Below are 12,152 nucleotides of genomic sequence, written 5' to 3'. Positions count from 1 at the left end.
GCTGGAGTTGCAGGGGCTCCCCAGGGAAGGGGCTCAGCCCCCCCACAGAAGGCACCCCTCCTGCTCTGAGCCCCACCAGCACTGCCTCAGAGAGCCCCAAACCCCACACTTCACCAGGGAGACAAATTCCGACAGTGAGGAAAAGAGCACCAGGGCCAAAGGCACCTCCCTGGGGGACTGTCCTTCTTTAAACTGCCCTGCTCGCTCCAGCCCAGGTTAATCATCGCCACAGTTCAATCAGGAAAAGCACAAGGAAACGGAGCCCTCTGCTCTCCAGCTGAGCCACGGCCCCCAGTTACACGGGACAATGACAAGTGTGTCCCAGCGGGTCCCTGTAGGACCGAGGAACAGGGATGAGCACGGCACAGGCAACATCCCAAAGTCTGGCAGTCGCCGCGGCGGGAAGCAGACAGGAGACCAACGCCTCTCTCAGCAGCACGGAACTCACAGAGCCTCCAGCCAGAGCCTGATTCCCACCACCCCGTTATGCACCAAACATTTCCCCTACAAAGCCCACCTCGGCCACGGAAAGGCTGCCTGACCACCCAGGCGAGCAGAGCACCCTCTGTTCAGCACCAGCTCCTCGTCCCTGTACTGGCTCGGCTGCTATCGGAGAGCGTGACACGCTCTGCTTGTGCCATCCCCGTGCCTGGCTTTGGGAAGAGCAGCTGCTCTCTGCTGCAGCCCTGCCAGCCCGGGTCTGAGCGGGGGAGCAGCCAGCCCTGTGTGGGGGACGCGCTCTGCTCGCTGCTGCACGGAAACCAGCAGACGAACTCCAGGCTCCCACCATCCCCGTGCTCCTTCCCCAAGTCCCACAGCTCCCGGATTAACCAGCTCGGGTCCTCCCGGGGCTGCCTGAAGCACGCACAGCACGACCCAAAGCCCCAGCCACGAGCTGAGTGTCCCCACTGCCCCCCGAAAAAGGCTGGGCTGCTCTCTGCTCATCCGGACAGGCTGTTGTGATGCCAACAGAGAGTGCAGTGCTCTGCTACCTGGGCACTGCACCATGTACACCTGTAACTCATCCAGGGAATGCAAAGGCTGTACTGTGCGGCACAGAAGTGCCCCATCTGCATACAAGCTGCCTGTGTTTCTCCTACAGCAAACAACGTAAGGGAAAGCATCCATCAGAATTCATAAGATGCACCCCTGGAGTAAGAGATTGATTTGATATTAACGGATTCGTGCGGAGACTATAAAGTGATCAAGGCGAAACACCGACACCTCGGAGGCATCGCAGCCCTGGAAACCCGCTGGCAGCGCCGGCTGGACCCCCTTCCCCTCCCACACAGGCACAACTTCGGGAGTGTCAGGCAATGCTAGCTCACTGTCTGCCACCTAAACCCCTGTGGCAGCTCCTGGTCTGGCACCCGCAGCCCCCCCGGGAGGTCGCCAGCCCTGCCCTGCAGCCACACGGCACCGGTGTGTCCGTCCCCACAACACCACCCCAACGGGGTGTCCCCCACCGCGATGGGGACAAGCTGCCATCCGAGGTGTCCCCTGCCACAACAGGGAAAAGCCCCTGGGACACGTGCAAAGTCTCCAGCCGGTCCCAGGACCCTCTGGGCACAGAGAAGCCTTCAAAAGCCACAACCGGGACCCCCAAGCCCCCCGAGACCCCCGTCCAGCTGCTCCTACCTGAGCGTGGCGCTCTCCCCTTGCCGCACTGTCACGTTGTCCATGGCTTTGGGGAAGGTGGCATCTCCGCTGCGCACGGGCACTCCTGCGGGCACAAGGAAGAGCAGCCTGAGACAGAGGACGACCAGGCACCTCCAGGGCAGGGCTAAGCACCCACCGACCCCCATCCTGGGCAGCGGGGACTTTTCCAACAGGCAAAAAACACACCCGACAAGGCGAAAAGGGGGAAGGGGTGGGTGGAGAGGAGGGATGGGGGGGAGCAAAACCACCGGGGCGAGCGCTGCGGAGCTCCACGGAGATCAGGAGAGCCCCCGGCAAGGCTGGCTGCGAGCGCTGAGCCTGCCGAGCGGCATCGGAGGGAGTCCCGCTGTCCTCGGGCGAGGGAGGAGGACGGGAGGGCCAGGGGGAGGAGGAGGAAGAGGAGGAGAGAAGGTGCGGAGCACGAGATGAAGGTCACAGATGTGTGGCTGCTGGAGACGCTACTTTCAGCTGCAGCTGGGCAGGCGCTGCGGAGATCTGGCATCAAAAGTTTATAACCCACGGAGGAAACGTGAGTGCTTGTGGCAGGAAGGGGAGGGCGGCATCGGCACCGGGGCGGGGGCGCAGCGGGCCGGGGCTGGGCTGTTCGCCGGCTCTTGCGTTTTTGTTTAAATCACAGAGGGAAAAGGAGAATTTTAAAAAATAATAATAATAATTAAATATTAAAAAAAAAATAAAGCTCCCCAAAATGCCGATTCTGTCGCAAGATCGAAACTTCCCCGCGGAGCTGCAGGCGATGTCCCCGACGCTCCTCGGCTCTGCCGAGAGGGTCCTGGGGGTCCTCCCGCGGGACCGGCGGCCGCTCCCGGCTGGGCTCAGTGCGGGGCTAGGGGAGCGCGGGGGGGCGGCGGCGGCGGCACCCCGGCCCCGGCCGGCAGCATCCCCGGGGTTGTCATGGCAGCGGCTCCAGCGCTGCCCGGCGCCTCGGCTCCCGCACGCCCCGAGCCCCGCACACGGGCGGGCGGGAGGCAGCGGGGCGGGATGCGCACGGAGGACACACACGTTTAACCCCCGCCGCGCCGCGCTCCGGCAGAGGGACCGGGGCTCCCAGCAGCCGAGAGATACCCCCCCCCCCCCCCCCCCCCCAAAACCCTTTAACCTCTTCAGCCCCGCTGCAAAGGGGATTTTCCTCACACCACGCAGCCCCACGCTCGCCACAGGAGCAGCAGGATGCCCGCACCCTCACCCACCCCGGCATCTTTCCCTGCATCCACCTGTTGATGTGTTGATGTGGGGGCCGGGACCACTTTTCACTGTTGATGCATCTCCCCGTGGGGGGCTGTGACCACTTTTCTCAGCCTGTGAGAAACAAGGTCCTGCCACCACCTCTCTGCCCCATGGAATGGTGCAGGCAGCTCCAGAGAATCTCCCTGCCCTGTTCCTGCTGTTTCCACTCCTTAACACAAGATCCTTGCAGCAGGAAGCCCGAGGGCTTTCCACCCCACCACTCACAACAGAGCAGCACCTGACACCAATGAAATCAGCTGAAATCACTAAATTTCAACAGATTTCCTCCTTTGGAGACACCCACAGACTACCAGTTGTCTCCTCAAATGGGAGCTGAAGACACCAAGACCTTGGTGACCATCCAGACACATCTGTGTGTGCCTACAAAAGAAAACCAACCCCACACAGTGTTCCTCACACAGTTCCTCATGCCCAAGCCAGGCTGGACCTCTGCTGGGTGCCTTCCTCCAAAGGGCATCTGCCTCTTCTATTGATGTATCATGAGGAACCTGCCCCTTCCTGGAGCTAGGGAAGGAAAATAACCACCAACAAAAGCATTCTGGCTATTTCAGGATCCCAAACTCATCCAGAGCCCCAAACGCAGCTGTTGAGACTAATAAAGAGGTTTTGCAAGGGTTTTTCAGTGATTCCAAGCTCAGTTATCAGCACAGCAGGTCCTCTGTACGTGGCAGTGGGATGCAGTGACCCTAAATACCTGACTAGCCATGGGCTAGCACTGCAGAGCTGCGTGCTGGCTCCCGGCACCAGCCATGGCTGCAGGCACCAGAGGGATGCTCGCTGCAGCCTGGATAAATAGGACAGCCTAGGAAAGCACAGAGAAAAGCAGGGCTGAGTTTTCCATCAGAAAGCTGCTGGAAAGTTGGCTTAACCCTGAACGTGCAGGTTGGCTGCTTCAACACCGGGGATTCTTCGGGGGGAGGATGGAGAGGAAGGACACTCCATCTCCTTCCTGATCTGCTCCCACGCTGGCACAGAGGAACTGTGTCTGCTGGAAGGGAGGGAGCAGCAGCAGAAGGAGCCAGCATGGACCCATCACAGCCCCCAGCAGTGAGACAGCCCGACCCCAGGCGCTGCTGAGCCTCATCCAGCAGCAGGATGAGCTCCAGAGGGAAGGATGTTGCAGGGACCACAAGCTCTGCTGGGTAAAATGGTGTTTACCCCTTGGGATAGGAAGATGTAGACGCAGAGTGTGTGTAGTAGAAAGCCTGCCAGAGCCAGTGCAATTCAGGCAAGGGAAGATTTATAGGGGGAAAAAAAGCCTGTCTGCCTCAGGAAAGGCTTCTGAGGAGGCTGGGGAGCTGTGGATCCATGAACAGATGTAAAGGCAGGGCATAAACAGACAGACAGACAACTAAACTGGCTGCCATAGAGAGATGGGCACAGTTAAGACTATATGGGGCATTGGGGAGGGGAGAGAGAGGGACTGGAAAATTAATGTTATCCATATTTACCTAGCTGGGTAGGGACCCAAGAGCCTAGAATGGCTATGCAGGAGACATATCTCAGCCACACTCATTCCAGAGACCACTCCATGGTGCAGGCAGCCCGAGCAGCCTCTCCTGCTCCAGCCTCCTGGGCCAGCCCATCACAAACATGTCCCAGCCCCACTGCTGTGGTCAACGTTACCTCCCGAGCGAGCACACTGCCAGCAAATGAAGGGAGAGAGCTGGGACACGAGGGAGAAAAGGGCAAGGGGAAAAGGAACTTGAAATCTGGGAGGCTAAAAAATCTGCATGAAACACAAAGTCAGCAGACGCGAAAGCAGAGGCGCTTTCGCACCGAGACAGTCTGCGGACCTGAGGTTGCACGGGGTGGCTTCAGTTCAGGTCCATGTCTAAAAATATCGCCTAACTGAGAGGGACTCAAGGCTGGCACAGGCCCTGGGGGCACCAGGCATATGGCAGTGGCGGATCCTGCTCCTCACCGTGACGTTAACAAGCCCTGACCTTCTCTCATCATCCCAGAGGCTCAGAAAGAAACGGAGCCGGCAAGGACGAGTCCCTGCACCTCCCCGGCTCTCGCCTCCCAGCCGATTGTCAATCTCGCCTTTTATTAGTGGTGCAGTTTGGCCTCCCTCTCCCTTCGAGATTTCTCCCTCGTTGCTCTAATCAGGAGCTTGCAAATGTCAAGAGTACAGGCCTGGAAGTAATTAGTGAGGGACGGGAGCCCGGGGGCCACGGGGCAGCTCAGCCACAGCGCTGCTCCAGCACCGGACTGGGGAGCAGCCAGCAGCCACTGGGACCTACTGGGCCGCCCTGGCTTTTATTCTCTAGCCTCACTCCTCCTCCCAGACTATTTTCCCCTTCTCCACACAGCTCAGGGCATGCTGAGATGCCCTCTGTGCAGCTCCCTAGGGATTAGTGCAGTGAGGCACGGGGAGACTGTAACACCACCGGGACACTGAGCACTTGGACAGCAAGTGCCACCTCCTGCTCACGAGCTCCCTTTGGGGCACTGCCTCTTCCAAAAGAGATCCAAGGAGTATTTCTAACTCCTTTTAAACCTGCCTGCATGGGGGAATTCTAGGAAGCATGGACGCAGCTGCATCAGCAAGGTGGGCTTCACCCCAGGACAGCAGCTTCCCCTGTGGTGGGCATAACAAACCACTGAGTCCTTGTCACAGTCCTCAGCAGGCAAAGACAACTAAATCTTAAGGCAAAGATAATAGGAAAGAGCATTCTTTCCTTTTTTTCCCCTCTCCCTGAGATGAACTTTGCAGTCCCTAAGCCACTCAAGCCTTGTTCACAACTGAAGGGGTTAATGCTGCACCCAGGAAAGCAAAAACCCAGCAGAGCTGTAGGGAAGAGCAGTCCTTGGAGGCCCTGGGCTTGTTTAATCAAAGAGCTAATCCTTGCTACCAGGGATTCATCCTCCAGCAGGGTGGAAGTTCTCCAGATCTCCCTCTGGAAACCCCAGACGAGTTTTTTCAAAGACAACAGCTCCTCTCTGGTCCCCAGCCGGCAGACAGCTGCTGGCACTTTTTTTACCAAAACTGGGCTCTTTTAAGGCATCTCTCTCCTGGGGAAGTTTCTAATCCTGAACATCTTGGCCACCCTACCTGGCCAAGACATATGTAACACCTCCACGGCGAACGCAGCGCTGAGCCCTGTTGGTCTCCTGCACTGTCCAGATGGCGTCTGGGCTCGGGGCTATAAGATTTTTAACTAATTTCTTTCCACACTATTATCCCCTCCTCCCTCTTCTCCCACCTCCTCTTTCTCTCCCTCCTTCTCTCCATCTGTCCCTACCCCTTTTCTTCTCCACCTTTTCCCTTGCACACTTGCAGCTGCTAATTTTTCCCCGGCATATTTGGCAATCCCTCCCGACACCCCTTCCCCCACACCCCACCACCCCGTTTCTTGCTTTTCCCATTTGCTGCCAAATATTCTCATTTCTTCACCCAAAAGAGAGAGCACCGAGCGCAGGCAGGAGGAACACACAACCCCCCATGCAAAGCAGCAGAGCAGAGAGAATCACATCTCACAGTCCTGGGATAAAGCTGAGCATCCTCTGGCACATGGGAGGGGGTCACAGCAAAGCATCACCCCTTTCTCAGCAGGAAAACCTTAGGAATGTCACTCACAGCTGCACTGACCACTGCCAGGCTGATGGCACACACACAGCTCTGCCTCTCCCCAGCAGAATTTATTTATCCCACTTAATTTTTTCAGTTGTTTTACCTTGTTTCATCTTCACACTAAATCAGGCTCTCTCTGCAAACCGAACTTTTGTTTTCCGTGCTGTTACATTTAATGTATTTTATCACATGAATTTAGCAAAAGAAAAAAAAAAAAAAACCTGCTGAGGTAATTGTGAAAAAAATGCAGCCTGTTCTTCACATTGATCATGGTGCTTGAGCTCGCCTGGGCAGCAAATGCAAACTGGAAGCTCAAGCTCCTCATTAACACCCAGTTCAGGGCTGGTTTAGCAGTCAGCCCCCCCCCAACACCATCCTCATGCCTTAAATGCACGCACAAATCCTTCTCTTTTCCATAAAATCCTTCCAGGATGACACAAACCCAGCCTGGAGTCATGATGACAGCACGGCAAGGCAGGTTGTGGTTCAGGAGGATCCACAAGATGGTGATCCCTGTGGATTTTAATGGGATTACTTTACACTTAATGCTCAGCTACAATCCCCAGCTGAACCCCAGGGATATGGCACGTTTAAACCGTGTGTAAACCTGACAAGTCAACTACAAAAAGGAGGCAGCTCCAAAGACACCCACCTTGCACAGCTAAAATCAGCCTCCCTCACCCTCATTACAGCAAATATTAAAAGAATAAAACAAACCCACCAACTCTGAAAACACCCAGTGCTGCTCAAGCAAAGCTTGGAGGGGCTGGGACACCCGGGGGCAGCAGAACAGTCACAACATCGCCCAAGAAGCTTGAAAAACAAGCATTTCATTTTCCAGCAGTATTTCTGACAACCATCCAGGATGGGTTTTTTTTTTTTCATTTTTTTTCTAAGGAAAGCAAAATGTTAAGATTTTCTTCACGATGCCAAGATTTTTTTTTTTTTTGTTGCCATTTCTGATGGTATTTAATGCATTTGGGCAAATTTTCAACTCCCATGCAGGTCCTTTTTCCCTGAAAACCCAACTCTGGAGGGAAGGGGGAGTGGGCATTACAGACATGTGACATTTTGCTTCATTGCCAAAACATTTCCATATCAAAACACGCCAAAGTTCAGCTGCTCCACCAAGGACATTGTCTTGGAAAAAAACAAAACAAAACAGCACAACAAAACCCTCACTGCATTGCACACTCTCTGCCAAAGAGATGTTTCCAGGAGCCCAACCCCAAATTTCCCACATCCCTGGGAAGCAGAAGGTGACAGGACAAGGAGAAATGGCTTCAAACTGACAGAGGGCAGGTTTAAATTGGATAATAGGAAGAAATTCCTTACTGTGAGGGTGAGAGGCACTGGCACAGGTTGCCCAGAGAAGCTATAGATGCCCCATACCTGGAAGGGACCTTAAAGAACATCCAGTTCCACCCCCTACCATGGGCAGGGACACCTTCCACTAGCCCAGGTTGCTCCAAGCCCTGTCCAGCCTGGCCTTGGACACTTCCAGGGATGGGGCAGCCACAGCTTCTTGGGGCGAGTTGGGTTTGACAGGTATCCAGGTTCCATAATTAGTGCCATATTCATGTTCCACCTAATGACCTCTCAGCTGGGACAACGGGTGGAGGCACAGTCACATTCCCAAATCAGTCCAGGAGCAGGAGAAACACCAGAAAGGGGGATGTAGACCACAGATGGCTCAGCATTGCAATGTGCATTTGAGTCTTACCAGCCAGTACAGACTGGAAATGGAAAACAGGATCTGGGATTTACTCCTGCATCCACCACAGTCTCACCCTGACCAGGGTGACAAGGCAGCAAGGCTCTTGGAGCTCTCAGCTTCCCCCAGCTGCCAAGTGGAGCAGGAATGTTTCTTCCCTCTCCTGGGAACATTACAAGGCTCATTTCATACACGGTTACGAAGTGTTTTGTGAGCTCTGTGCTGAACTAATAAAAGAACAAATAAATAGATATCACATTGCCCTGTTTATCCTGTTTCTAAACACGAAGCCATCTCGTAGCCTCTGGGCTTATTTACAAAATACAGAGACACGGGAGTGATCAGAGAGCAGCTGTGCCACCTCCACTCCACGCTGGGAGAGGGAAACACCACGCTCGGGGCTGTCCTGGGAGGCTTCTAAATGGTGTCTCCAGCACGTATTTAAAAGCTGAGAGAAAGGAAAATCATATCTACCCATCCTCCTCAGTGTGCAATGTTTTTTTTCTCACCTGGATCACACAAGAGCCACCCATCATGGAGCTGGATGGTCTCACACAACCTACTCCCGTGGTGGGAGGCAGGAGGACCAGGCATCGCCTCAGCAAACCAGTCCCCATGTGATGCAAAGATGAGTGACTACCCACTCTGGTGCCCTTCACGGCCCCACTCCTGCCCAAACCAAACCTCAGACCTGTTTTGGTGTCAGCAGAGCAGCCAAGACAGCAAGATTCCAAGATAAAGGGAGAGGGAGGAAGAGAAAAACATGCTTGACTAATTACATGGAGATAAATGGGGGCTTGAAAACTTGTATTCCCCTGTAAGCAATGGCTCATGCCCTGCAGCAGGAGGGCTGAAGTGCTGCATTTGTGTTCCACCTGCCCACCATGTGTTCCATCCCCTCCAACATGGTCCTCTCTGCTTGGGCAAGATGATCCCAAACGGCCCCGAGGCTCTCACCCTGCCCAGCAGCCCATCCTGCCTCCTCCTCAACACACTCATTTTTGAGGTGGTTCAGAGAACCTGTGGCTGCCCCATCCCTGGAAGTGCCCAAAGCCAGGCTGGAGAGGACTCGGAGCCACCTGGGACAGTGGAAGGTGTCCCTGCCCACGGCAGGGCATGGAATGAGATGAGCCTTACAGTCCCTTCCAACCCAAACCATTCCATGATTTTCACACCTACACGTGCACCCACTCTCCCAAATCAACCCTCTGACACAAACCAGCCTTCAGAACATCTCACCAGTGGGGGCAGCTTGTGGGAGCTCCCAGATCCTGCCTGTGCTGCTGCTGGAAGAGGCAGAGGCAGGAGGGCTGGGAGCAGAAGGGAGACAAATGGGATCTCTGCGTAACTGGGGAGGAAATCACCCTGTTCCCCCTCCTCACCCCTCCATGCCCACCTCACTTCCACGGCCCTGCCAGGCAGGTTTGGCAGTCGTGTTAAGCAGATAAAGGTCTAAACACTTGTTCTCAGCCTGACTGAACTACCTGGGCTTCTCGGGCTGCAGGTCCCAGGAGAAATAAAAATTCTCAGTATTTTCAGTCCTTCCCCCATGTGGCCAGTGCAGATGATGTTTTTTTCACCTTTGAAATTCTTGCTTCTAAGTGCTGAAGCGAGGTGAAAAAAAAATGTAAGGTGAGGGAAGGTTTGGAAAACTTCCCTGGGAGTTTGATGGGAGCTGTGGGTAAATGCTGGTGCAGGTCCCTGCTCTCAGAGCCTGTGGATCTGCTCCCTGCATATCTCACTGCTGATTTATTCCCAGTGGTAACGGGCACAACGAGATAAATATGCAAGTTGCACAGCCAGGGTGTGGATGGGAACATCTCCATCTTCCCAGGTCAGTTTTAATCCATCTCTCAGAGTCAGCCTGGTCTGAGCCATTCACTCCTGACTCCAACCCAATTCTCTTCAAAGCCCGGCTCTGCCTGGATCCTGGGATTAAAATCTAGGTTTGCAGCAAACAAAACTAAGCGTGTTTTATGAGGAGGAGTAACCTTGGGGGAGGGTTTGACTGCGGTTTCAAAGGCTGAGCAAGGTTTCTGTACACAGCACTGCCTCAGTTCTGCCTGCTGTCAGCACTCCCTGCTATCTCCAGGTTGCTGACAACCCGACAATCTCCGATACCGCAGTAAGGAAACAACCTGCAAGCTGCAAAGCCCATTAGCCCATTTTGCAGAGAGAATAATGAGGTAGGAAAAGACAAAGGAGCCCAAATACCTTTGGAGAAATAAGAGACCTGCCCACAGCTATCCTGGAAATGCTCTGGTCCCTCCAAAGCATTGCTCCATGTGCTATTCCCCACGGACATATGGCTTGGAGCCGCTCAGGTTGTCACCAGGAGCTGGCTGCTCCACCAACAAACAGCCCTGAGGCTCCTTCTTCCATACTCAGGGAAAAAACCCTTTTGCCCTCCCCAGTTCAAACAAGGACACGTCGCCTCAGAACCACTTCAACACAGCAAGCGCCCCGTCCAAAATGATCTTCCCAGGCTGGACAAGGTGGGTGCAGGACACCAGGGTGACCCTGCCCAAGGCTATTCACCCTCAGGGAAGATCATTAGAGAACAGGACGAGCCGGGAGAGCTCCATCCCTGCATCTCCTCCCGCTCCTTGTTATTAAAGCCGGCGTTTGTCATGTTAAGCAGCTGTTCTAACATAAAGCAAAACTGTCAAGGAAAATACGAGCGTTGCAGATGGGCGGCATTTTCTTCCTAACCGCTTTAATTTTATTTATTTGTGGGTTGGTTTTTTTTCCCCTCCCACCTCCTTCACCCTTTACAACTACCCCTGCTATTGCTGCTGGCTCTGCAAGACACCACCCTGATAAGCAGCCGCTCGCTGGCTTCTTCTGGTCCTCGCAGGCTCTTCTATTCATTGTTGTTTCTCTGTCGCTACAAATTGGCACTTCTGAAGAGATTTCCAGGCCAAGTATTAACCCCCTCCGGAGCCCAGCCACATAAACACACACGTTATTTGTCAAACCAGAGGAAGGCAGTGGAGCTGTAGGGAAATTTAAGTGACTTGTCTGAAAGAGCAGCGAGAAGCGAAGGCGGAGGAGCCAAGACAGACGTTTCTCACAGCCACAGGACCTTCTCCCTTCCTTCCAGCCCTATCTGCAGCCAAAACCCTGAAATCCTGCGTCTGCCCCATAAATCAGCAAATTCAGCTCCTTCTCTGAGCTGCAAACAGCACCCAGGAGCCCTGACATCACACGGCCGGATTTCAGCACAAAACAAGGTTCCCTCTCATTGCAAATTCCGGTCGAAAACTCCTTTTAGAAAAAAAGTTTTATAGAGGTTTTTATTTATTGTCAACTCCTGGATGATAAAATGAGGCCGCTACAAGCCCTATTTATTTCCCACCCTCGCAGGAATCGGAGGGGCTGAGATGTGAAACAAATCCAGGGCTCCAGCACTGACCCTGGGCTCGTGCTGGTTCGCAGACCGCTGGGTGATTATTTTATAATAGCTGATAGCATCTGTGATTTAATGCAGCTGTTAGAAATTAGCAAGGACTCCATCGAAAGCGTCCCAGTCACTCACGATAACAGGCTAATAAATCATTCCCCCAGTGCTCCGTGGCATTTATGGTTCTATTTTAGAGATGCAAAGCATAGATCCGGCTGCTCTCCTGGATTTATTTTTATTTATACTTTTAATAATGCAATTAAATAAATAAATTTAGGATGTTGTGACTCTGTTGCCAAAAACAGCACCGATGAGAACTTCCCCTGCATGACTTCCCTTCGTTATTTTCTCCCCACTAGCCAATTAAATGGAAAACAAATGGCTCCAAAGCTCCTCCGAGATATTGTTTCCAATGCACGGGGTGAAAAATCTCACACCACGGAAATCCAGGGGAGGCAGGAAGGGAGGTGAGGGAAGAAAAAGAAAAGCTGGAGTGGCTGTCACTCTCCTCTCCATCCAAATTTCTTCCCACC

The 12,152-nt window shown here is 53.9% G+C and overlaps 1 protein-coding gene across 14 annotated transcripts in view; it reads right to left on the bottom strand.

The window, feature by feature from the left end:
* Positions 1-12,152, bottom strand: part of OPCML (opioid binding protein/cell adhesion molecule like) — a 335,041-nt gene that overhangs the window by 106,527 nt on the left and 216,362 nt on the right. For 7 of the 14 annotated variants that reach the window (XM_027655438.1, XM_027655437.1, XM_027655440.1 and 4 more), the window contains one exon: positions 1,639-1,723. In XM_027655438.1, the coding sequence (XP_027511239.1) occupies positions 1,639-1,723 (85 nt within the window). The other 7 variants (XM_027655446.1, XM_027655434.1, XM_027655435.1 and 4 more) reach the window with 4 other exon arrangements.

The sequence above is a fragment of the Corapipo altera genome, unplaced genomic scaffold, assembly GCF_003945725.1.
Source record: "Corapipo altera isolate COAL_440 unplaced genomic scaffold, ASM394572v1 71, whole genome shotgun sequence".
NCBI lineage: Eukaryota > Metazoa > Chordata > Aves > Passeriformes > Pipridae > Corapipo > Corapipo altera.
The sequence above is the reverse complement of the archived record's forward strand: the minus strand, read 5'-3'. Positions and strand labels throughout refer to the sequence as shown.